Source organism: Lutjanus erythropterus, chromosome 18, assembly GCF_056507025.1.
Source record: "Lutjanus erythropterus isolate fLutEry1 chromosome 18, fLutEry1.hap2, whole genome shotgun sequence".
In the NCBI taxonomy this organism is placed as follows: Eukaryota; Metazoa; Chordata; class Actinopteri; order Lutjaniformes; family Lutjanidae; genus Lutjanus; species Lutjanus erythropterus.
In genome coordinates, this window is record NC_139334.1 from 21,322,779 (window position 1) to 21,350,773 (window position 27,995).

The following is a 27,995-nucleotide window of genomic DNA, read 5'->3' on the forward strand; positions in this document are numbered from 1 at the left end:
AAGAGCCAGAGGACAGCGAGAGAAAACAAAACAGATCACTTTCACTCGAACCACAACACCGCAACATGGCTTCAAAGTGCCCGAAGTGTGACAAGACGGTGTATTTCGGTAAGTGATGGGCCGCTTCGGTCCGTCCCACCTTTTGAAATTACTTTTGGGTCATTAATGATGGTCATCCCGCTCGTCAGCCAAACTCCTGTAAGGAAATCGATGTTTTTGGGACAACTTGTTCCACATTGTTTGTAATGCCATGGTTACTTAATTTACAAGTAAGATGAACAGCGTGTCTCTTCGGATAAAGAACAGTTAATGCCCATTCATTGAAATAGTACATGTGTCATACAACAATAATTCAGCTATGTTGATTTACTGAATGTACGTGAACTAAAAATGCCAGTTTTTTAAAGGAAGTTTTGAATGTCTAACATAATCTTGCACTTTTGGCTACTTCTGTGTGGTTTGAACAATATCTACAGCACACAGTAAGATATTAAAAGTATTTTTGTGAAGTATGTTTGACAGTAGCCTAATATTGGATTCATAAAGCTCAATATAGACTTTCTAGGCTGAGGCATATAGAGGTAATCTAGGCTTTCTGTTCAGGAGTGGGAAAAGTGTAAATCCTTCCTACATTTCCCTTAGGAATTTTTCATATAAGCAAAGTGCACAACATTCCTTAGATTAGGCTTTTTTTTTTTAGAGAAGTCGCTGGCTATGTAAATGATTCACAGACTTTGGGAAAACAAAAAGCTGCAGGGGCAAAGTGGTCAATGTAAACAAAAACCCTAAAAGCAAATATTTCAACAAATGAATACTTTTTAACATATAAAATGCTTTTTACATGTGTGTGAAAGAAAACATGCCCTGTCTGCATTAAATTCACAAAACTGGATAAATGATTTATCATATTTTAACACTGATCTGTGCCATTTTTAATTTGTTGTGTTTGGTGAACATCCAAGCGTGGCAGTTGGCTTTGGAGGGTTGCTGTCGGAAGCCCTTGCCAAGAGTGCAGAAATGCCATATGCTGAGATTGCCCACTCAACAGAGGAGAGCGGCAACATCATGCAGCGTCAGTGGGATGAAAACCTGTAAACATGTATCTTTTTCATCCCTGTAAACAAAGACAGGAAAACAAAACATTCATTTGGGCAACAAGCGAGGACGATAATCCTGTCCTTACTATAACAGTTGTTTATAGTAACAGAAATGCACACAGACAAGCAAAACAGAGGATTAAAGGAGCTCAGGTCCTGATGATAAACAAAAATTTACATTGCTGCTTTGAATCGGAAGATTGCCCGTGACATGCTTTGTTTATTTTTTGGGAGCATGCTGCATGCTGTCCAGTTCAGCGTTGAGTAATCCTGTGTTTATGTTCAGCCGCATGCTGGGAACAAAAAATTTGTTCTTCGGTGCTGATCTTTTCCACACTTCACAGCACACATCAGAGCTGTCACGGGGGTCAAAATCAATTATGTGAGTGGATGGAAGTCCTCTTACGTAACAGGAGTGGCAGCAAACCTCACAGCTGAGCAGCTGCTCATCCTGTGAGTCCCGAGAGTCACTGTGGCATGGAATAATATCTGCACAAAATAAGGTTTATTTTTCCTCCAATACAGATTTTATGCATGCCTGAATATTCATTTGTGTTCTAGCCTTAATTTGCTGCAGCGAGTGAGTCACAGCTCCTCGGTGATGTATGTTATTTTTTATGTAACATGCTCAGATCCTTCCTGGCGGAGTTATTTTTGGTTGGGGTGTGTCTTAATGGGTGGTGAGCGCCTCTGGCTGAGTCGATGTTAAGGATGATGAACAACTACTAGGGTGGAATCGGCTGCGCACGTCAAACTAGGGAGGATGGAGAAAGTGGAGGGAGGCATTAACGAGAAAATTAAAGTTTCAGTCATTCAAGGAAGGCTACGAGACCTATGACAAGGCATGGGAGAGGTCAGGGTGGGAGAAAAGTTAGGCCAGTGCTGCTGCTGCCTACAGCCTGAAGCATCAACATGATGTCAGTGATGGATTTCAGATACTGGAGAATGAGCTCAGCAGCTCCACCTACATACATCCTACACTTGGTTCTCCAGGGACATGAGAATTCTCGTGCTGAGGTGAAGTTTTCAGGTCTGCAGAACAGTTAATGTGGGTGTAAATTGGAAAATGAGCCTGCTTCTGATCCTCTCCAGGACATGTGTTATTGATAGAGAAAATTGTCTATTTCCCGTCTCATTTTGCTGCCTTTTTTTTTTCCTCTTGTGGTGGTGGTTCGTGGTGGGTTATGTAGAGCAGTGATTGGCCCACCCTGCTGTTACCCACCTGGTCCTCCAGCTGGTGGTGCCCAATATTGGATTTAGCAGGCAAAGGCGTTCAACACTTTCTCTTTACTTCTGCAAAAGAGCGTCATTTAACGTGGTGGTGGTGAGCCACAGTCTGAGAGTAAAATTCTTTTCGGGGAAATGTTTTTTATTATTTTCTGCGTTAATGAACAGTTGTTTTATGGTGGTGGCGGCTCAGTTTCATTGCCACTAAAGGCAAATGTTGATCGTTGCTGCCGTTCTCCTTGCATATGAGGTCTCTATAACCTTAAAGGGGTAGTTTTGATGATTTAAAGTGGAGGTGTATTAAATGCTTAGTCATAGTTGGAATACACTGTAAAAAAAAAAAAAAAAGTTTATAGATATAGATATTTAAAATATTTAAAAATATTTTTTTTAAAAATTTGTTTCAAAAATTGGTCACAGTGAGCCGTTAACCTTATTTGTCATTATTTAGTTGCCTGAAAAGTAAATGGTTTCAACTGAAAATATTAAAATATTAACCATCATTCACCTTCACTTAAATAGTTTACTCAGTTAATTTTGAAATACAGATTTTAGGGGTTTCCAAACCTCAATGATTTGAGCTTCTCTAAAAAAGAAAACTAAATTATCTCAAGAAAAGATTTGTGGTTGGTAAAACTTAAATGTTTGAACTGGGCTTAAAAATCATAAATGTATTGCAGCAAGTTGTCTTGAAGTTTCGAGTTGAGTACAGTAGACGGTGGTTGGCATGCCCCCATTCTGAGAACTGAAATGGCACACATTTTGGGGTAAATAAAGTTTGTGGTATTGGATCGGTGCAAAGAACAACCCAACTAAATTTAACATACACTTAAACTGATTTTGATTTGTAGATTGGCCTTTTTTAAGCAGCTAAAATATGTTTGTTGCTGACTCTGTCCGCAGCAGTACGTTGCTTAGCTTCCATGCTGGTGCTCCTCTCTGCTTCTCCAAACTGGGGGCTTATCAACCGCCATCTACTGTAGATAATACACTGATTATGGATAAGTACCTCATACAACCCCTCTTAAGATAATTCCTTTACTATCCCTTTAAGTGCAGGAAACTGGCGCTTGTTGCTGGTGTTACAAGAATGTGAACATCTTACTTTTTAATCGTAGGGTTCAAATTCCCAGCGTCCACATTGTGGCTGCACATCTGTTAGTTCCTGTGGTTCAGAGATGCTTAGAATACACCAGGGACTACTGGCTGACATGTGACCGGGCCCAGTGGAAATACGACGTTAGCGTGTGATGCAGGACACAACACAGCATGGCTCACTAAGTCTCCCAGTTCCAGACCCAAATTCAACTCTTGTGCCTGACAAATGGAAGCAATGCATCTTTGTGCAGCTAAGTGAATAAACGGGGACTTAATGGGGACTAATGGTGCTCCGCTGTGAGTTTCTCTCTTTCTCTCTTTCATTCACCAATTCCTCTCACTCTGGCTCTCTGTCCTCTTCTTCAATCACTTGCTCTTGCCTCAGGCCCTGAATTCCTCGTCCACTGATTCCTACCAGGACTGGGGGAAATGGGGTGAGATGGCTCGCCTTTATTTAAACGGAGACTCTCAAAGTGCCTCATGCATTATAATGAGAAGCGACATCTCTATTCACACAAAGCTCTTTCTGTCTCCGCGCACGTTTGTCCTTCCCAGCGAAGCAGAATACCTTCGCCCTCTCGGCCTGACGATACATTTCCCACACACCTCTTTTTTTTAATGCCGCTTTTACCCCAAACATCTCACACAATACCCTTATTTTCTTCCTCTCTCCTCTGTCAACGCTAGAGTACCCTGTTTTCCACTTGGCTGCCCAGTGGGCTGTGTGAATGTGCCTTGTCAGTTATGTAACATCATTTCTTGAGTCGTTGCCTCCTGCTCATTGCCATTGCATAACCTGCCAGCTACTGTGCACCAGTCAATGAGGGTCCTTTTTCTCTGCCTTTTTGAGGCACAAATATGATCCCCTAATGGAGATGGCATTAAGCTCGGTGCTGAAAGTCAGGCCGCCCTCCCCTGCTCCCCAACACAGGTGAAACCAGTCCACCTTACAGCACAATGACCTGTTACACAACAGTAGGGGCACAGAGGAACAAAGTTGTTGTTCATCCAAATGGCATTTAAACTTTATACACTTAGAATCTCCTTTTTGATTCTATTTATTAGGGCTGAGATGATTCACTTACTTCCTGACTTAATACTGTCCCGATACCTAGGTGTTGATTCGATACATATTGTGAGTATTGCAGTTTGAATCTAAAATCTATTGCTATTTTTGTTCCAGACCATGAAAAAAAGTTGAATCATACACTTCTAGAGACTGTTTTTCACTGTCAAGTTAATGTAATGACGCTAGTTCACCCTGGATGCAAACTGAGGCAAAGATGCTTCTATGCAAATTGGAGGTAAAAAATAATGCATTTGATCCTGTTTTCATGACTCCATAGACAGATAGAGGTGAGAGGAAAAAAGGAGAGAGACTGGAGAAAGATGACAGGAGATTTGAGATTAGTCTGAGCCTGAGCTGTCTATAAACACATATGGTTGGTGTGTACATTGGGAGCAATTTTACAATTATACAATCAGTACACTGTGGAGGAAATGGTAGTCTAGACATTTCTTGACTGGACTGTCTTATTTCAACACTTTCAAAGAGAACTACGCCACTTGACCATGTTCTCATGCAGACACGGTCGATTTTAGTATGCCACTTTACAAGACTCAGATGATTTCACTCAAAGTAGTCTGAGCACATCTACATTTTCTGCCTCTGTCATATGATGTCTACCCCTCAGGGCTGATTATCCAATTACCAAAGGCTTGATCTGACGGTGCCATTCAAAGTGATGCAGTCCTGCTTCCTCTTTTGAAGGCACGGTCCACTACTCTGTGAGCTAGTCATGCAGACTAGATGTTTTTGAAGTCCCTATAGCCAGGACACAGTGTCCTGACCGGTCAGAGATGAGGTGCAATGTGGGGCAAGCAGTCCCAGGGGTTCAGGGAGGGCGAACAAGTCACGGTAACAGGGAGCAGTGGAGCAGCGGTTTGCCTGCGGCTCCTCTGACCAGCACAGACAGGATGCGAGTTAACTGCAGCCCATTTACGTCAGCCAGCAGGATTCACGAGGTCGGCCTCTTTTATTCACAGAGGGAGGGGGGAGAAAGGGAGAGAGCCTGGGGAGGAAACCTCGCCTTGGCTGAGGCGACAGACGACCTCCAGAGCTAAGTTTTGCCATGGGGTTGCATCAGCCACTGGGAGAGACGGGTCCAAATACGTGTTTCCTAGTCGCTCTTCAGCATCAGTCCCCGCCCTGCACAGTCACTGAGAGCTGCAGACATACAGCTGACCCTGAAAACATCAGTTCTTATGTTTAACAAAGCAGACACAGGTCAACTCACTTTAAGTTCAGGATGATCTTTTAAAACTCTTTTTCATGAAGTCTGTCCCATTTTTAAGATCTTTCAACACCTTATCTAATGAGGTACAGTCTGATTATTCATCGTGCAATTGTGCAGAACAGGACCGCAACTAATGATTATCTTCACATTAGTCGATTAATCTATAAAATGTTCCAAAAATAGTGAAAAATGCTCATCACAATGTCCCAGAACACAAAGTAGCATCTTTAGGTTGCTTCTTTTGTCCAAACAATAATCCAAAACCCAAAAACTCTTCATTTCCTGTCATAAATGACAAAGAAAATCAGAAAATTCTTATATTTAAGAAGGTGGAACCAGCAAATTTTTTGACATTTTGCTTGAAAAATGATCAGGGGTCACCCAGTAAGTTACTTTCACAGCTGAAAATTATACTGATTATTAGTTACCAAGGAAACGGATAACTGATATTTGGAACTGATGTGCATTTGGGGTAAAAAATTAAAATCTTGGTGTCAAAATTTAGAAACTTTAAAACTTTGTTGAAATGCCTCAAGGCTTATGTTTAATTCAAATTGAACTTTTAAAGATTATCTTAAGACAGAAGTGCAGGTCGCTGACAGCAGCAAATCTTAAAGCTGTCTGAAAATTTTAATACATAAATAAAAGAAAAACCTTGGGGCTTTAGAAAGTAAATAAAGTAAAATAAATAAAACTAGTAAAACTTAAAGGCCCTTAAGCATTTACATGTTCAATTGAAACTGAACTTTTCAATGTTATCTTAAAACAGAGGAAGCTAACAGCCAATATTGGATCTGATTATCAATGACTATTGGTCGTCCTCTCACAACAATTAAGTCTTGTGTAATCAAGAAAATGAGCTGCAGATTTGTCAATAATGAAAATAATTGTTAGTTGACAAACATTTTTTCTTTAATAGTTTTAGCCCTGGAATTTCAGCATATTGCCTGTAAATGTCTAATTTCTTCAAAATGCCTAGTTAAAGTCTTTCAGTTATTAAATGACGATAGCTACAAATAAATAAATAGAAGTGCTCCCTAAATCATCAAGATTAACAACAAGCAAAAAGCATTAAACAAAATTCATTATAGACACTGAGCACAGATTGTCCCTCAGTCAATAAAATATACTATTGCTGGTCATGTATGTGATGAATGAGTGAGTTTGTTTAATGCTTTTTCCTCAGCTGAAATCTCCCTCAAAGTCACCTCCCTTCTTGGTGAGTTTGAATGCCCCTGTGTGTCGGACTGAATGGCGATTGTCTTTAAGTTTAGTAAAAGGTCACAAATCCTTGAGGGCGTTTGTACTCCAGAGAACAGAATAGTAAGAGGATGTAGAGAAGGAAACACAGGCGACTTGTTTTTTCCTTTCTTAAATCTCTCTTGAGATATGAACCGGGGTTTTCTTTTTCACTAAATGTACTCCCCATGTTTGAGTCCTTTCTTTGCCTTTTGGGCCTCCGGTCAGTCAGGTGTAGTCAGGTGGATGGTGTTTATTAGGACGTGCAGTTATCACACTGCTGTGACAAAGGCCAAAAAAGAAAAACACCCGCGTGGACTCAGCTGTCACTGATAGATGTAGCGAATGAGAAAAAGGATGGATAGAGGGCAGTGTGTACGTGTGTGTGTGTGTTTTGGTTTATGAGTGTGTTTTGGACGGGTTTATTGTAGGAAGAGCTGAACAGATGGGTCCACATTACCAGAGGGTGCAACAGAACACAATCCAGCCAACCGTGATTTAGAGATATTTACAATAACATTGGTTACATCATGAACATGATGAACAGACTTGTTCATGAGCTTGTGATTTGATGTCTGTGTAAAATACATTGGAGCCTATTTAAAGGTCCAGTGTGTGAGATTTCCAGGGATTTATTGGCAGATCATGGCAGTAATGTAACAGAGTATCATAAGTATTTTTTCAATAGTGTGTAATCATCTGGAAATCAGAAGTGCTGTATCTTGCTGTGAATAATCCATTTACATATACATAGCAAGCGGGTCCTCATCCACGGATGCTGGCATGTTGCACTGCCATGTTTCTACAGTAGCTCAGAACAGACAAATCAAACACTGGCTCTAGATATGGCCTTATGGATAGAATCTGTTTCCTGAGGAAACTGAGATCTGTTAATGTGTGCACCAAGATGTTAACAAACCAAAACACTGGGTCTAGATATGGCCTTTCACTTTTTGAGCCGGTTTTGTAGGTTATCCAAACACATTTGAAAGAAGAAAATGAGATGAAGTGTTTGCAATCTGCAAACTCACCGCTCATTGCTATTTACGTGGCGCATTCTGCAAGTTGAAGAAGTGAACAGTTTTCTCATGAGGAAATGGATCAGCTCAGGTGCGAACACAGGGAACTGTGGAAGACCTGGAGTGCAAAAGGACAGCTGGTGTTCATCTCACACGAGGTTACAGATGTTACAGCCTGGCGGTATGAATAGTGAACAGTTCAACAGTTGTCAAACTGGCCCCCTTTGGTCTCAGAGACTGTATGCTAGTCCAATAAGACTGCTAACTGTGCTATCTGGCTAATAGCACAAGTGTGGTCAACTAAGACTCTTGGCATTGACAGTTTAGTCGACTATTAGGGAGCAACCCTTGAAACTAGCAATGACAGTTGTGCTGTGCACCACTTTGAGCCAGGTTTGTGATAGTGTCCATTAAGTTAACATCAGCTTAATCTGTGAAAAACTGATTGAGAATTGTCACGTCACTGTCACTGTCATAAATTTTCACTCATAACTGAGGTCTTTGATGATTAGTATTGACCCTCATGCTTCATTAAAGTGTGTTACATCAATGTACACTTCTTTTAAAGCTGTTAAACGACCAGAAACAGCAGCCTTTACAGTAGCAGCATGACAAACAGCGGACGTGGCGTTGTCCTCTTTGTCAAACGCATTAGATTTCCCCTCATTGCACCCTGATCGAATTATTGAGTGGCGAGAGAGCACCCATGTGAGATTTCACAGCCCAACCCCCTGGCGGACCTCCCTGCTGCGTTGCATGCTGGGAGGTCAGCTGCGTAAATGTTGTTCTGTGCTTGTACTAGTGCTTGTTTATCTGTTGTGACTTTTTAGGCTTCAGAAGGGAGGACGGATTTCCCCCTGACCCGGGGTGAATCTCAGTCCATTGTCAGCTCTGGTGTTTGGGCGCAGCTGCCCCGTCACTGCTGACAATTAAGCAACCATAATTAAGTCATTTGGAGAAAATGGGCTGTTAACGTTTTCCCTCTGAAGACTCCTTGTTAAAGTTCTGCTGCCTGATGTTCTGTCCAATTACAGTGTGTGTGTTTGTCGACCATTTGCTGCGGGCCTGCCTGCTCCCATGCTGCTCCTCTCCCAGACTGTCTGGACACAGAGAAATAATTGGTTTCACTCTTAATATGATCTGAAGTGTAAGTGAATCAAGTACCAGAACAAATAACATGAATCAAATTAGAACCTGCTTGAAGTCGTCTGATGTACCTCCCTCTTAGCAAGCAGAACGGATACTCTCACCAGCTGGAATATCACATGATTCATTCGTTTTCAGTGATGCTGAATCTGTTTGATGTTGAATTGATTGAATTTTTACTCTTTGCATTACATGTCTTATGACTCCAGTTTTCCAAGTTAGGCCAAATTAAAGACTGCTCCTGACTTCCCCTATCTAATTCTTTTGTGTTGGCGCCTCATAAATCTTTGTCTCATGGCCTGATAAATGAATAGTATCTTTATAACAGAAGAAAAAGCTAATTTTTTTTCAAAATAAAATACGACAGAGTGGGGGTTTCCCATTAGTTCTGGTCTTTTCCAGATGTTCAGAGCGTGCCTCTGTTTGTAGCTATGACATCCATTATGGCTTTAACCCTGTGCTGCATAAAGTGTGAATATGTCTGACCTTTTTAAATCAGGCATGAGCCATTCACAAATCAAATACTTTTTTCCGTTCAGCGAGGCAAAAGCAACTAAACCACTTACTCATGAATTATGAATGACAAAGTGCTGTGTTTAGATGAGATGTTGCCCTTTAATTTCATGCCAGTGGTAGCACTAATGCTGTCGTAATGCCGTTTTCATTTGGGCGTCAAGTCAATTTTTTCCTGCACTTGAGCCTGTTTGGTAATTTCCTGGCTCCAAATCAACTTAACTGTGCAGAGGAGGTGGGTGGAGTGCTGAGGCCGTGTTTATGTGCATCAGGTGGTGCAGTGAGTGCGCAGTTTCAGGGCATGAAATTGTGCTTATGTTTCCTCACATTATGTCACAAACAGGAGCTCTAACAGCAGTTTTTGTGGCGTGCACACACAGACCTCTTCAGAAAGCACAAAAACACTTTCAAGTATGTTAATTTTGGCCTCCTTTCCTTTTGATTAACGTTCAGCAGCGTCAGTGAAACCAGGCACTTGTAAACGCTGAGGCTAAATCAGTGAGAAGAGGAGTCAGCAGCCGCCTGTCTCCGTGATTTAAAGCATATTGACAATGCAATCAGAGAAGCCGACCGCAGACTGAAGAGCTTAGACCAGGAATTTACAAATGAAGTTAAGCAGCTTACGGTCGTGCAGGTATCATATGGTTTTTGTGATGATGACCTCTGACCGTTGCCGTTTCAGGTTTTCTCATCCTCCCGCCAGGACTTCAATGTTCCTGCAGTAACATCGCCTGTCAGCCGGTACTTAATATGACAGATGAACCATTGTCTTTATTGAACTTTTTTAGAGACACAACTTTTCTTGTCACAATTATTACATAAACGCCTGATTGCGATTATTTGAACTGGCCGCAGTCATCGTCCTGATTCCCCAGTATAAAAACAGCTGGATAGACTGCTATAAATGTCATAGTTCCATCACTGTTTCCATGCTGTTTTCCAGTGTTTGAGGTTTTACTGGCACTCAATTAATCATCTCGGTGCACTGCCTTCTTCTGCTATGGATTAACTGCACCTGAGTGGAGAATTAGCACCACTAACTCTTTATCTTGAGGTGCTCAACGTCTAATATTTGCATTATGGTAATGGATGGAAATGCACATTACTTTACATTTTTTTTCTTTTGCTGATTTTCCTCTAACTTTGTTTAAAATTTGTGCTGCATGATTGTGAACAAAGAGACAGCCCATTTTGGCAATAGTACATTGTTAAATTTTGATTATTGGCACCTGTTGTCAGTATTTATTTATTTCAGTAACTTTGTATTTTTTGAAGGAGCAGTATGTAAAAATGTAAAATGGGTACAGCAGTCCAAATGGCAAGTTGGAGCCAAAGATAATAACTTAAATAGGTTGACTTCCTTTCTATTATATGATCTATAGTTGAAGCAAATTGTTTCCCCCCACCCCCGACTCCCCAGACTCAGGGAAAGCTCTGCAGGCTGCAGGAGTTTCGCAGGAGCGCAAGACAGTCACACTATTGTAAATTGACAATAACAAACAGGTACAGGTCCTCCCCTGTGAGTTGATCAGCTGTTTATAACTGTCAGTTCCTTCTCAATGTAAAGTCAAGCCTGTTATCCTGAAAACAAAAGCCCACTGCTCTGAAAAGACACTCTGGACTTTGAGTTAAGTGACTGCCTGTCTCACTGCTGCCACGCTCCATTTACATATTGGTCAATTTAACAGTTTAACATCTTCTCTTTCTAAAAGCTTATTAATTTGTTACAACTCATAAACAGATGCTTACTCATTCTGCAAACATTCATCAGTAATTTGAACTTAATTAACGTAAAACCAGCAAACTAGAACAGTTATTCTGGGCAGTAGAAATTTAAAGGGGGACACTACGCCTGTAGCGTTGTTGACTTTTTTTTTCTCTATGAAATGACGCTGTTTTTATAAGACAGATTCTATCGCAGGCATGTGTTGTGATTGCTGACTTCTTTTGGCTCCGTTAACTGCCAGGCTTTGCTCCATCCAATCCCATGGCTAGAGCTCATCCTTGGGATTCAGAGGGGATTGTCAGTTCTTCAGCAGCTCCTTGAAAGCTCATTGAAAGTGGATTGCTATTACAAGGTTTCCCAAAATGTTAAGCCGTCCAGAATCTGACTCTGCTCTGTTTATCCTTGAGGTTAATGTTCAGTATTATAATGTTTTTCTTTATGTTGTGATATGAGGTGGTCCTTGTGTCAAACCCTGAATTATTGGAATGACTTAACTGGAGATACCTCTTAGTGGGTTTACAGCAAAAACAGACACAAATGTCAGGTGAGACGTCCCGCAGGTCTTCATCACTAGAGCTGCCAGTCCCACTGTTTACTTTCAGTCACAGGGGAATCCTTTGTTTGCTATCGAGGGAGGGAAATTGCAGTGTGTTGTGAGAGAATTGGCTAAAAGGATTTGGCACATCCTCATCGATGTTGACAATGTAGATGTGAAGATCCGGAGAGACTTCCCTGTGAACAGGAGCTTGTTTGTTTACACAAGTGGGTGCATTTACCCTCAGGTTGTTGCCATAATGAAGTAGAGATAGACTTGGTGGCATTTCAGTTTCCTCATTTGTGCCCACACGTTTACTATTTTGGGAGACGAAGAACCATCTGAATCAGCCCATTGGTGCAGCCGTTACATCATTTTTATTCCTCAATTTGTTAGTTTTATTTATTTTAATATTTCATATTTGCATGTATGAAAAATGTCAACCCAAATACATATTTTCTGGCTTTATGTCAGTGGTCAGGGCTATATGAAGGATTAGAGGCTCGCTCGGAGCTGGGGGTATAAACATCTGGGCCAGAGGCAGATCCCCTCCACCTCCCCCACTCTATAACTCCCACAACACATAATACAGACAGACAGGCTCGCCCCTCTTACAATAACAACTGGCCTTTAAAACAGGGAGCTGTTAAACAGTGGACAGTGTTACTACACACAGACAGACTCACAGACAGAGCAATGAAGACAGACTGACACGGCCCTGATGTCGGTTTCCATTCATACGCTGACTTTTCAGATGTGTCTGGAGGTATGTCTGCGCTCATGAGTCAGTCAGTGACACTAACACAGACTAAATACGCAACATTGAGGACACGCTGGCAGTATTTTTAATGCTGTAGAGGTGTCAGGACGTATATGAGTGTCCTCAGATTTTAGGAGCAAATAAATCACATCCACTCACACACAGAACAAACACAATAAGCCCTGGCTGGTTTCATTTAGACTCTCTTTAAACAGTGTGTGAAGGTGTTGAAAGGTTTGTAGCAATTCTATAATTTACAAGAACCAGGCCTTGTGCGCTTAGTTAACTGATAATTGGATGCACAGACACTAGGGCTGCACAATTAATTGAAAGTTTATCAAAATCACAATATGGCTTTCTGCAGTTTTCAAATTGCAATATTTGTTAAAGGCAAAACATGTCAAAAAACTTTGAAATGAATGAATATTGTGAGGCAGGGATGTCTACAGACTTAAGAAAACATCTTCATTTGGTACAGATTCCTGCAAAAAAAAATCATACCAGTCACTTTAACATGTTTTTCAGTCAAAATAAGAATAATAATGTAAATCTTATCATTACCTCTAATATCGCAAATCATATCACAATTGCAATATCAGTCAAAATAATCGTGATTAGGTACTTTTTCAAAATTGTTCAGCCCTAATAAACAATGTTAACAGGTTAAAATGTTGGAATATTTTGTCAGGTGTGCTATTGAAGCTGAAGAACTGAAATAGACTGAAGTGTCTGTTAAAGTGTAGGAGGAAAAGCAGTTGAACTGACATCTCAGAGCTGTTAAATTCAGATAAAGAGATGCAAACAGCTCAGATGTCAGTAGACGTCCATCTATGAAAGCAGTCGAACTGTAGGTTGACGAATAAGCAGTAAACTTGGGTTGGGTAACAGTGTAATTTCAGTTGTAAAAGAACAAACTTCTCAACTTCAACAATGTTTTTTATGTAGAACATTTTAAACATCACACAAACAAAACCCATCCCTAAAATCTCAGCCTATCAGTCCGTCACCAGGGCATTTTTACAATGTCGTGTGTGTCTCGGAGGAAGCACATGTTATATCCTTCCAGTTGAACTTTCATTGAAATGGAAAGAGATGAAACATCAAGGTCAGACAGACCTCATCTACTGGTCCCGTACATACTTTTCCTTTTAACTGGAGTGATTGCGTTTCGTGTTTTTGTGGCCGTCCTTTAATTTAAGAGCAGATTATTGATTTGAAGAGTGATTTATTACTCCAGTATCTTTAAGAGTGATTTAAAATTTCCGGTAGTGTCCAAGTCAGCATTCCTCTGCTCTTAAGTGATGATGGGAGGTCTTGCAGTCTCTCACCCTGCACCCATCTCCAGCTATTCTCCAGGGCCTTGTTGTTGGCCATTTGTCTTAATGCTGTAATTGACGGGGATAATTGACAGTCAAACTGATTAGTGAGTAAACGGATACCTCTGCTGGGGACGGTCGAATCCTGATGAGCATTTTTCACACATAACATAACAAAATGCTTCTCGCCCAAATCAAATTTAACTTCATTGTGGAAAGAAGGAAATTAATTTGGTAAAATGTGAAAAAATGCACAGAAGAATAACAAAAAAACTGACAAAATAGATGCATAAATCCATAAAAGGAACAATACCAAGTCTGAGTTTTCTCTTAACTGCTACCTTCTCTCCAAATGAAAGTTAAAACTCCTGGGCCACATATGTTCGGATATGTACTGCATTAGGGCTTCACAGAACCATTATTTTCATTAATGATTAATCTGTCGATCATTTTCTTGATTAATTGATCAGTTGTTTATCCATGAAATGTCAGCAAATGGTGGAAAATATCCCAAAGCCCAAGGTGACGTCCCCCAGTGTCTTTCTTTTTCAGTCATGGTAGACTAAAAGACCAGAAATATTCACATTTGAGAAGCTGAAATCAGAGAATTTGTACAGTTTTTTTCTTTGAAAATGACTCAAAATGATTAATTGATTAAAATAGTTGCCATTTATTCAATAGTTGACATACATACATATCAGTTAATTGATTTATCATTACATCTTAACTTCAGTGCTCATGCAAGACTGGATGTTTGTAATGCTTGTTTTATTTTTCCTCCATGAGTGTTTTATTGAAGCTAAAACTGTGGATTGGTTTCGAAAGGTCTGTTATAACTCAGAAAAATTACGTTGCTACTCGGACTTAAGCCATTCACATAATGATATGTAACATTTTGCATTAATGCAAGAAGAATCGGGTATCAGATTCATGTTATGCTTTTCGTGATGTCCATATTTAGTCATAGTTTGTCCCCCAGGTTTCTTTTAATGAGATGAAACATTTTTTTAATGCAATATGAAGCTATCAAATTCAAGTTATCCTTTTCATGATATCCATATTTAGTCTTCCAGGTTTGTTTTTGTTCAATTTTCTTGTGTCTTTTGGACATAATACCTCTTTACATTCCATACAGCTCAGAAACTGAATAAATATCTGATGTCTGATTTAATTTGCTTCCTGACACGACGCCGACAAAGGAATTTGACAGCACTTTTTTAAAGGTTATGATACATATGGGAAAGCAGCTAGACTGAGGAAGTAATCGTGTGTATGTCTGTATACATGCTGTGTGTGTTTTTGACTGAGGGTACGTAGGAAACAATATCCGGCCATTTGTGCCCTGCCTTGATAAGAGAAGGTGTTTCCTCTGCTGCCGGCACGACTCCTTGGGGCCCATTGTGTGGAAGCAGCAGGGATTTATTATTGGAAAGGGTATAATTAGGGTCCCTTGCTTGTCTAGGGGGGCGGTCGGTCTGAGAGAAAGGAGGAAAAATGGGACGGAAATGGGGTTGAAGGGCCGTCTGCAGCAGGATGGCTATACTGTAAACTGGGGGAGGGGTGTGTGTGTGTGTTTAGAGGGGTAACACAAAGGATCTGGGTTGGATGTGGGCACCCCCCACTGCTCCAGCTGGACTGGGACTCACGCCACTGTCTGTCTATCCCGCGATGACATCATCACTACATCCTGTGTGGTTCGCAGGCATTCCCAGCATTTCCCCGCCTCCCCCAGTCACTCAGTTGGCACGATGACAGGATTTCCCCCCGGCCACATCAGCCCAGATACGCAGCACAGGCTGATCATTATTCTGGAGAGTGAAGCAATGGGGGGACGTCACTCCTCTGTGTGATGAGTGATTGAACGGCACATTATAACGCATACAAAGCCCGACACAATCGATGGAGAAAATAAAGGCTGTTGTTTGTAGAAATGTATATAAATGCTGCTTTATGTCAATGCTTACGCTCACTCCCATCCCTTTTGTCTCTGTGTTTTGTCTTTCATGTGCAGCTGAAAAGGTGTCATCACTGGGGAAGGACTGGCACAAGTTGTGTCTCAAGTGTGACCGCTGCAACAAGCTCCTGAACGCTGGAGGACACGCTGAGGTCAGTAAGACGCCACCAGTTACAGCACAATACTGTCCCCTCACTGCTGACATTAAATGCATCTGATGCAGATTGAGGAACCTGTCCTGTGCTGCAGCTAACAGTTGAAGTAACTAAGCACTCAAGCACTGTGTAGTTTTGAGGCACTTAAAGCTCCTACAAGGAGTTTCTTAACTGGTTATGAAACACTGATACTGATGCCTCTTCTTTAGCTTTAATTTCAATATAGTTATTGCCCGCCACAAGAATGGATTCTGCTTTAATTCAGATGAAACAAGTCTGTATTTACATTTTTCCAGGCAAAGTTACAGCAAGTAATATGTTAGCCAGTAAAAATGAATCAGAAGGAGAATTCTGAATGGTGCCATTCTGCTTATCATTGCTTATTTCCTTTTACTTAAATGAGAATTTGAATTGGAGACTTGAAATATTTTTATTTTCCTCAGTAGATCTCACTACATCGTTAATCTAATTGAATTTCATAATTAATAATTAGCTGTTTATTCTAAAGATTGTCAGAAAATTGGTGACAATACCCATCACGGTCTCCCAAGGTGATGTCTTCACATGGTTTGTGTCCAACCAGCAGTTCAAAACGCAAACACATTGACTTTACAGTTATTTACTGTCCACAGCTTCTTGCTTACCAGCACTTTAGCGAGTGTTTCAACACAGTCATCCTGGCTGAGTCAGCCTATCTATGAAAAATGTCAATAAATGATGAAATTTTAAAGGAAAGTCCACAAGATATGGGCTTTAGCTCTGCAAGTGGGTCAGTGATATGGACTCTTTCCAGCCTGTACCGCTGTGTGCACGGAGCACGTCACTAAACATCGCCTGAGGAGTTCACTTCCTGCTGAGCCCATTCATGCTAACATTATACCGCATGCACTCAGTGGCTAAAAGTGTCCACCAAATGGCTTCAGCTATTCTCCTCAGAATTGACTCTGAATCTCTGTAAGTTCTATTTTCAGTAGTTGTTTTTTTTTTTTTTATAAAATATCAGTACAGTAATGAGGTCAAAGGCCAACAACCCCCGTGCCTTTGTTTCTTTACAGTTCATTGATTCATGTTGTGAAATCTAACAAGAGGAAGCCCGTGCTGCAGGTCATGTATTGATTTATTGACCCATTGCCTCCACAGTGGATCCTCAGTGAAAAATGCTAAGCGTGTGGTATATTCATGCTTTTAGGAAACCACAAAACTATGTAAAATTATAGCTATAGTTACACAAGAATTGTTTTTTATTGAAAATCTCTTCACATACAGTATGAGTCGTGTATGTCAAGGCACTATGCAAAACATGCGGTCCTAGATGTAGGGACTGCATGTGTGTTAACGGCTAACATGCTAGCTATCCAGGAAGATGGCTTTAGTCAGTCACATTAGCTGTGTCCCAAAAAAAATCACGACTAAAGCGTTGACTAAGATTGTGACATAAAATTAAAATGGAGTTCCACTGACTGAATTGTGACCAAAACAAAAACAAAGGACTAAAATGTGACTTCAGCTCACTAAAACTTTAATCGTCTGACTAAGACAAAAACTAAATTAAAAACTCTTGTCAAAATTATGCTACAGAACAGACTGGTTGACTGGAAATGCTCTGCTACACTTTAATTAGTATCATTAGTAACTGCTGTGTTTAACCTGCTATTCTGTATCAATATAGCTGCTGTGAAACAGGTGTTTTAATGTGTCAAGTTTCACCAAACTTTGTTTACCTTCTCTCCTGTGAGTGAATCCCCTGATGAAATTTCACCATTTTTGGTGTGACTGGGCCTTTAGACTGGAAGAATGTCTTTTCAAGTGTTTTTCGCTTGGTAGAGATATGATGTTCTCTCCTTTCATTTCACAGAACTTGTGATTTTTGTACAGGAAATTGCTGAGTGCATGCCTTTTTCCTGCCTTGTTGTGTGTCTGGTTGCATCTGTTAATACGAATCGTCCTTGTGGGAATTAACCCCCTTAGCGTTACAGGATGAGTTTCTTTCTTCCTCTCTCTGTTATATAATCACACTGCAGTATCACATCTCGACACAGATTCCCCCGGCTGTGTGCGCTGCTCACTATCTGGCACTTTCACCCCGGGGGTTTTCTTATCGTGCCTTTATCTTTTTTTCTTTTTGCCTTTCATGACCCAGCCAACGATTCAGTTCTCACTCTCTCACTCTTTCTCTGTATGTGGGTGAATATCAGACACACACCTTTCAGAGTCTCCCGCTCTTTTCGCCACACAAAAAGGATGTGATCTCAGCGTCTTTTGTGCACAGAGGCAATTTCCCTGCAGACCTCAAAGGATGCTGCTGTGCTGTTTAATCTCTGCATGATTACAGTAATGTAGTCACACAATCTCTCTCTGAGGCCGATGCTCTCCCTCTTCTCCCCCTCCGTCCCGTCTCTCTCCATGGACGCCGTCCAAATCCCGCCCCGGCCTGCAGCGCCATGCCATGAGCCGGACTTTAGTAGGCGAAAACTCAATACTCGATCATCGTCATGGAAACAGAGTGAGGCTGAGAGGCAGTACATGTAAAAAAAAAAGAGAGAGAGAAGGCATGTAAAGGGACTGTGGTTTTGTTTGATGTCATCTCAGGCCTGGTATGCAAAAGGTTCTGACCCTCAAAGTAAGACTGACTGCTACTTAAAAAGGAGTCGGGGGCAGGATGAAGCTCATTGTGGCCTGTTATCTGTGGGCCAAAGGAGGGCAGAGGCTTCCTGAGGCTTACCTTCATCTCACAGTCATAACTCAAATCAGAATGTGCAGAACGTACTCCGGAACTCAATCTCCAGGGATAAACATCATTTTCCTCCATTTTGGCTTGAAATTAAGAAAAGGGAAATTCTAACAACTGCAATTCCATGATGACTTCCTCTGGTCATGAAGCAAATAGGAACTTGTTTAAAGCTCCAGAATAGCTTTTAAAAAAGGGTCTTGAGGTGAGATTTTTTGTTGCTGTACGTTCGTGCCTACGTTACCCACAATACAACTTGCAGATAGTTCTGCTATATACACAGTCCAAGATTTAGGTGTGCTTTGTTAGAAGTGGCTAATGTAGCCTCAAGGCGCTAGCCTCAGGCAGAGACCAGGAGCAGGATCCAGTGGTCTGCTAACCTCATTCAACACCACACCTCCACATCTTTTTTTATAGTCTTCAGTCCCAACCCATGCTGACTCAAGTGACATCACCTGTGGAAATTTATCAGATTTCATGCAGCTCCTTCTGGAGTCATCTTTTTTTTTTCATGCTTGTAGTAGTACTCTCCAAGGTAGCTAGTAATTAGGTAAATAGACTTTGAGGTGTAAGAGTTCCCTCCTAGAAAAAATATATTGCTGTTACATCAAAGTGTGTTCTTTTCTTTTCTTTCCAATGTGTTTTTTTTTCTTGTGAACTACTAGATGTTTTGATTCTTTAGACCTCTAAAATCCTTCAAATTATAAAATCCAAGAAGGGAAACCAACTCTTATGTGGAACTGCCCAGCTTAATGCCATGCCTGTGATGATGGATCACGAGAAAACACTAAACAGTGCTTTGTTTTGAGGAATCACAAGTCAAAACGGCCAGGAACCACCATCTTAGGACATGTACAGTACCACAGTTGAGGCAGTTGGGCACAAAGAGGAAGAGGAGCAGGTCAGGAGAGAAGAGAAAGCCGAATAGATGGAGAAGACAGATTTCAGAGTCAGGATGTGGGAAGCTGACTGCTGAGAAGAGAGTGGGCTGTGTAGAGATGGTTAATCCATTTTTAGGGTCCCTCTGCTCCTTGACGTCTTGCAGGACCACAGTGATACTGTACAGACGACTGTTAACAGACTGCTCAGTTCACTTGACAATGAAGCCCTCTGTGTGTCCTCTCCTGAGAAAGTCATCAGTTCTTAGTCACGACTTGGCACCGGCACCCAAACCTTCACGGATCTCATAAATGTCAAACGGGACGTGTGAAAGGAGAGACTTAAAGGGATGGTCCTATCTTTTTGAAGCAGGGTTGTGTGAGGTACTTACTGACACAGTGTATTACCAAGGGCTGTGACGGTATGTTTTTTTTCCTTACTGCAGTGACAGAGCAGCATATTCCTGCGGTGGCGGTTTAGTGAGACTGCCTTAACCAATTACATTTTATTGGACTTAATTGAAACTTTGTGTCATAAGAGTAACATAGCTCCTTGAAGGAATAGGGCAGTGTGTAATGTGCAGCATGTAAGTGACTGAAAGCCAGCAGCAACTTTCAACTTCCAACTTTATTTGTCCTGAAGGACAATTGGGTTTGCAGCAAGACAGATAAAAACAAAAGACACATGAAGAAGCAGACTGAGAGTGACAGTGATGCCCATAGTGAAGAAGAGAAGTAAGTCATCCCTCTGGCAGTAAATGTACAGTTTAACGAGCCACCTGCTGATGTGGCCAAACAGCCATCCTTGTGTTGATTGACAATTTTTGTCAGGTTATTACTCCCAACTGGCGCCCCCAAAACAAACTAAACAACAGATAAAAATAATAATAATAAGACAAACACAAAAGCCACCACAACAGCACAGGTTACAGTACAAGACCAACAGCGAATGCCTGAAGAGTGAACAATGACTGTATTCTGCAAGTATTTATCCATTTTGTCCATTTCAACAGTTGTTGTTGAGGTTGTTGACCAATCTGAGGCTGTGTTCCTGCGATCATCGATAGATGTGTTACTAGATCCATGCGCTGAACTCAACATGAGATTGACCCTTCAAAATAAAATTTGCGGTGATGACAGTAATGAGCTCAACCCCACGGTCGGCATCACATGACCACGGTATTGCATCACCAAAGTCTCACAACAACATAAACTAGCTGACTGAGGCAGCAATAGACCAGCTTTCACATTTTCTGCAAGTTAAAATGACATATGAGTCATTTGCTGGTATATTTGGTCTCTATAACAGCATTTTCCCATCAAAAAAAGGCTATCAGATGGCAAAATTAAGCGATGGAAATATTATAAATATAGCGTACACTTGTACTGATATGAATTTTTTAGGTGGCTAAAATTAGTTTTCTTGCTGGCCCTGTCCACAGCTGTACATTGCTTAGCTTACTACACCAGTACACCTGCTGCTCCTCCAAACTGGGAGTGTGCAGCCGCCATCTACTGTAGTTAATACACTGACTGTGAATAAGTACCTCATTCAACCCCACTTCAAAAAAAATCCGACTATCCCTTTAACAGTAGCTGATCCTGTCACAGGTAATTCATTATTAAAGGTGAGAGAACAATCCTTTTTTCTGCCACACCATCTTCTGAGGAAAAGGAGCTCATGTGGCCAAAGCAGAAGGGATTGTGGGTAGTCTGTCCCCTTTTCCCTCACCACCCAGGGCCTGGCGCTTTGCCCATGGCATTCTCTTAGTTCTTCTCTTCTATGGGCATTGGGCTCTGGACCAGTGGCCACCCTGGCTGCCCTCAGCCCTGATCCCCTACCCGAGCCGATCACATGCTCCTGCAGTGACCGCCACATTCCCATCATGCATCAGCAACGGGCCATCTATGTCTTACACTGGCCTTCTTTGCCCCTCAAGTGGCAGACGGTCACAGACACGTAGGTTGCGCCGAAGTGTGGCGCTGAACTCATCAACAAAGAGTGATGAGATGGAAAAAAAGAGCCCGTCTCTCCGTTTTTGGACACAATCTCTCCATCTCCTCCTCCACCCACGAAAAAAAGATCAAAACCAAAATATATGACGTCAGAGATATGCGTGAAAAATCTGCCTTCCCCTCGCAAGTCATGGTTAAATTTCCTCATTTGCTTCATCAATTTTTTTGAACCTTACATGCCTGTTGAGTTTGTTTTGTCTGTATGTCATGGTGTTTTCTGTCTCTGCAACAGCACGATGGGCGACCCTACTGCCACAAGCCATGCTATGCTGCCCTCTTTGGGCCAAAAGGTAAAGTACACGTCATTTTTTTCAACATAACCTACTTTACATTCACATATACTATGTTTATGCATCTTATCCAGACTTTGTCTTATACACTGCATTTTAACTGGATGCAGTATCTGACAAATAATGAAAATGATTTTTGAATAAATCTTATATGTCTGAATGATGCTAGGCAAGTGTACATTTAATATTTTATGGCTCTCTAATGACCAAATCCTTGCAGAAAGAACTTTGATATCAGCAGTATGAGAGAGGCTGCACTCACAGCCCTTCAGGCATTTTTTTAGTTCGACCAAAACCATGGAACAGCTACACAGAGCACTTAAAATGTAATACCATGAATTTTTGTACAATAATTAACATTTGGAGTAAAGTGTACTGTACTGTATAGTGCACAAAGTATAATACAGTTGTGTTTGTGTGTTTATAGGTTGTGAGTGGTCATTGAAATTTAAGTATGAGTCCTTGAAAAATCATGGATTGTTGGAGGTTTCAGACTATTCAAACATCAGTTATTATGTTTTAGTGCAGATCTCAATACCATATGTCAAAGTAATGTTTCCTCCTCTGTGGTTGCAGTTACCAAGGTGTTTTCACTTCCTCTCTTGTACCGTTTTCAGGTGTGAACATTGGCGGCGCCGGCTCGTACGTGTACGATACTCCAGCCAACAACAATCCGTCCCCCACCAGCGTGGATTCAGCCCCCAAAACTGAGGAGAAGCGAGTGTTCGCACCCAAGGCGCCATCGAAAGGTAAATGAGAAACAAGAGTGTGTATTGATACTGTCTGTTCTGCAAACTGTGGATTTATCAGCAAGTGCTGGCTGGAAGAAAAAACTCCTTGACTGGGGCGTTTGTCCTTTAAGACTTTTGTTGTTTTCAAGAAGCTGCAGGCCGAGAGGAAAGCTGCTGCTGACTCAATGATAAGAACATCGATACTGAAAGTCTTTGGGGACTTCAGGAGGATTTTCTCAGACGTGTTAGATAGGGTGGGTGTTCTGGGAAATCCCTGTCAGCAGGAAAAAATGGGTGTTTTTCGTCCATTTATCTTTGCTGTGCAGTTTTCAGTTGGTGGCTCTTTTCCATCCACTTGGCTGTTGAAGCTAGAAAACCCAGCAGTGACTCCGGAGTTTGACCTTTCTGTATCTAAATCCTTTAAATGTATGGGGGCTAAATTTGGAACACGACATTAAAACTTGTGAATGTTTAGCAGCTTTTTAAAAATATATTTTATTTTAGTACAGTTTGTATAATTCATAATATTATGACAGCAAATTAGTGCCAATGTGGAAGAGGGAGGGGAGGATATTCTAAGAAAAAACTGTTTATAGTCATACTGGTATTACCTCACAAATTTCTTAGTGGTTATTACAGTTTTTAAAAACTGTTTTTAGTATCTCACTACAACCTGTGAAAAAAAAACTCTGAGATTCCTGAGTTGAACATTTATGAGCAAAAAACACTGATATTCTCTGAGATGAAAATGATGAATTTGCAGGAAAAAACTAAAAGTGTACAAGAAAAAAAATAGATAATTTTTCTGAGATTCCAAATTTATAAAGTCCTGAATTTATAAGGGGAAAAACTTGGAAATTCTCTGATATCAAAGTGGTAAATTTCCAGGAAAAAAATAATAAATCACAAATTCATGAGAAAAAAAAGTACTCATTTGCAGGAAAGAAATCAGAAATTCTCTGGAGTAAATTTACAAGAACAAACCCCTTTTTTTGTCATAATATACAATTAAATATACAAGGTGCAATTGTATAATACTGCATCACTATAATTAAATCTGCATGTCATAACCTTCAGTCAATAATGCAGCAGGATCTCTATAGAAATAAGTCATTTTAACTTTTAGTGTTTTTATCCTGTCTTGCTTCAGACTTTATTTTTTTTACTTTTATTTCTACTATTTTTTAGTCTCTGCATCTTGATGTTTTATGTAAGATTGAATCTGTGTGCTTTTCTTCATTGTTTTTTGTAAATATTTGAAATATTGTGTTGAATGTAGGTTATTTTATGCCAGAATAAAACCAAACTAATGTCTTTGCCTTATGGCTCCACCTGCAGTTCCCAGCAGAGCACTACATGCACACTAAACATTTATCTGCTTCAATGATTGGCTGTTATAAGAGGGAGTGAAGTGTTTTAACTTGGCAACCACAGTATCTAAATTGGCAAAATTAGCCTCATTACTCAATAATTCCCTCTCGAAACATATAAAAGCTCTTTCGGACTTGGCTCAATATTATTTTTATATCCCAACATTATTAGTACATTGGTTTTTTACACCCAACTGGAAAGATTAGTGGTTTGAATGATTTCCCTTGCCGTACCTTTTCAGTTTTTCCATTTCCCTCAATATTATAATGTGTGTGTGATGTGTCTGCAGCTGGCAGCATCACCACTTTCTCCGGAGAAGCCAACCTGTGTCCCCGCTGCAACAAGAAGGTGTATTTTGGTGAGTGGTTCCACACTTCTGGGAGACAAGCTGAGGGGAAAAGGTGCGAACCTGCAAAGTGGTCGCCACGTGTCTCACAGGTGTGTGTGTTTCTGTGTGTGTGTGTGTCACAATAGCTGAGAAGGTGACATCACTGGGCAAAGACTGGCATCGACCCTGCCTGCGCTGTGAGAGGTGCAGCAAGACTCTGGCTCCTGGCAGCCACGCAGAGGTGAGAAACAAGGAGGTGGAAATAATGAGGAAGGAAAGATTAAAATGTGAAGGAAAAACAGATGAGCAGAAATAAGCAGAGAGGAAACACTGTGTCAGAAATTATCATAATAATACAGTAAATATAATAATCTTTATTTATAGATTTCTTTTCAAAATGACATCTCAAAGTACTATTTAAAATCATCACATTTTAAAATAAAACCGATTCAAAGAGTTCAAATTAATGCAGAATATACACTGAAGGAGTCTGTTTATGAGTCATAAGAAATCATTACTAATCTTTTAGAAGGACTAGATTTATTAAAGGTTAAATTGACCAATATGTTGATGGAATCTGGCACGATATGACTTAAAAAATTGTCTCCATATTCCATATCTGGTCTCATCACTATATTGATATAATATTAATACGTTGCTCAACCCCAGCCTGTCATTGTGTAACGCTTATCAGCTGCAGTCCAGTCATCCTCTGGGTCAAACAATCATACATTCAATTGAACAAGTGAATGAAGTGCAAACTTCAGTCACACAAATGAGAATTTTCACAGCCATATCCAGCTCCCTCATTACACCTGTTATCAATACTCAACAAATAAACACTGTGTCACAGATAAATAGTAAAGAACATGTGTAAATTTTCCTACAATCCTGTCATCAACACCAGTAAATGAAAATAGTGGTTAAAAAAGAATGAGTGATAAATAAAAAATACAAATACAATAAAATGTAAAATAAAAAAACATACACCTTTCTCTTGCACAGATATATGGATAATTGTACAGGCTTCTTGCGCACGTGTTGTAATATACACTTGGTGTGTAGCATTATACCAAAAAAAGTAGGTATAAAAATGGATTTAAAATAGAAAATTGTACATAGATTTGGATTGTACAGGATACAAGCAGGAAAATCACACAACAGTTACACAGTGTGAATAGATATAATTGTACAGAATGACTTCACAGTAGATAGACAGTATTTACTCCATGTATATATAAAATAAAGACATGCTGTATATACTGATTGATATACTCATATAAAAGGATACAGTATAAAATATTAGTGTGAAAAAGATATGCCGAACCAAAACAAAGAGATAACTGAAGAAAAACTGTGTGGGAGTGCAGAAGTTAACACCTGATTCACATCATGAAAAAGGTCAGAAATCTTTATCATCACTGAGGATATACAAAAGCTTTCCTTTGTGACTGTCTTATCAGCCTCTCACCAAATAATAAAAATCCCCTTTCAACTTGTTTTATCTAAACATTTTACTGATGAGTTATAGTGCAGGATCACTGTCATATCTGGTATCTGGTGGAGTTTAATGACTTTGCAGTGAACTTCATAAACACCTTCATTGTTTATTTACGAATTGTCTGAATTCTCTGTGTTGCTTTTCTGTCATCAGAACTCAGTTTATATATCTTGACTCTCTCTCCAGGTTTACCTCAATTTAAATTGATCATAGAATATATAGTAATACATATTTTGTTGTAGGTACTCACTCAGTTTGATAATCTTTTGTATCTTGACAAAGCAGCACGCTTTGACTTTTTGGTGACAGAAAAATAACACTTTTATTGCGGTAATGTCTGTATTATTTTATGTTGCAGCATGACGGCCAGCCCTACTGCCACAAACCCTGCTATGCCGTCCTCTTCGGGCCCAAAGGTAACCGCTAGGGGATGCTGTCAACCCACCACTTGTCAGCTACACTTGAAATGTCGTATATGTCTGAGCACATGATCCACGCTGCTGCACATGTTGCACATAAAATTACTCAAGAGCCATTTCATCATAACGTTGTATTGAGCCCGTGCAGGAAATGTGTTGCAACCTCTCCTTGCTCACGCTGCACCTTCTCTTTGCCCTCTCTCTATTAACTCCTGAGTGACAAACCCTCTGCTGTCCCTGTGGTCTTTCCAGGCGTCAACACTGGTGGTGTGGGCAGCTACATCTATGACAAGGAGCCCAGTGCAGTGACCCAGCCTTGAACCTTTTGTCCCCCTCAGCCTCATCCCTCTTCTACACAACACTGACCATCAACCACAGTATTATTATTATGATTTGTAGCCTTTATTCTCTCCCCCAACCTGTGCATTCATACCTGAGACAACCAGCCTTCTGCTTCTCCTTTAGTCTGACCTGCTCCTGGCTGATTTAGCACCAAGAGGAATGATTTCAGTTTGCCTAGACATGTGTTACATCACATCCAGCATCCCCACAATGATCGATATAGGTTATTACACACCATTCAAATGACTTCAACCATGTTTACACCTTTATTCCTGTATGTGAACACATTAAATGTCACCACAGAGAAAATATGAAGGTCTTATATTTCAATTTTGTACCCTGAAAACAGCGTGATTGAGGATGTATGTTTAAAAAAAAAACAAAAAACGATGGAAAGTTATTCTCAGGTGTGGAAAAGTTGCATTGTGGGTCACGTTGACAGCCAGAGGAATTTCACCTCGGAGGCCGCTGCACGCACAGGTGGTGCTCGGGAGGACTTTGCCAATAAATCTGTATTTTACAAATGCCATATTTCTAAGTTTGGCTGCCTGACAACATTCCTTATGTGAAAAAAAGTGAGAAAAGAAGTCCTAAAATATTGTAAAAAGGTGGGAAGGTGGATCTCTCAGGCGACTGTTACTGTACATGAAAACATCCACGAGGCTGTATCAAATCGACATGAATTTATTTTCATTTTGAGCATTCGTAAATAACCTGTTTTATGTCAAAATCTGGATAATGAGATATGATGTGCTAATAAATAACACAAGAGTCTTGACGCTGTTGTTATACATAACACTATTTTTTAAAATGAGGCAGAATGTGGGTGAAGTTTTGGGAAGGGAGAAATGTATTTATTACTTTAATTCAAGGCCTTTTAAATTTCATCAGACATTGTACTACTACCCTTTACGGGACTGATTATGGAGGTAAAACAAGCCGTTATAAGCTGTATAAATCTCTAAGATCAAGATTTTTATTGTTATTTTCAAAATAAAATAACCCTGCTGTTATTTTCCGAGAGATGACGCGCTATTTGAAGTATTATATTTTTTGCCATTTAGCAGAAACAGTAGCTTAGCTTGTAGAAGACACTACAGACAAGTCATTCTGTAAGAATGTGCACTAGTATTATTGTGTTATGACTGTTACCGTGTTTGTTTATTACCTGTTGTACATCGTAGGGCTTCATAGACATCGCAGGGCTCACTGTGTAGACCTGCACTTCAGCCCTGCTGCATTTCGTCTTTTTATTCCCTTGAATAAATATTTCAGAAACTCTTCGTCCGTGCTGTTACAGTTATTGTTT

The 27,995-nt window shown here is 40.4% G+C and overlaps 1 protein-coding gene across 1 annotated transcript; it reads left to right on the forward strand.

Moving 5' to 3' along the window:
- The first annotated feature begins 44 nt into the window (after positions 1–44).
- On the forward strand, positions 45–27,969 carry crip2 (cysteine-rich protein 2). Its single transcript, XM_084742764.1, has 8 exons — positions 45–108; positions 15,985–16,079; positions 21,937–21,994; positions 22,612–22,743; positions 24,386–24,454; positions 24,571–24,665; positions 26,284–26,341; positions 26,597–27,969. The coding sequence occupies exons 1-8, from the start codon at positions 66–68 to the stop codon at positions 26,662–26,664; spliced, it is 618 nt and encodes a 205-aa protein (XP_084598890.1). The 5' UTR covers positions 45–65; the 3' UTR covers positions 26,665–27,969.
- The last annotated feature ends 26 nt before the right edge of the window (positions 27,970–27,995 follow it).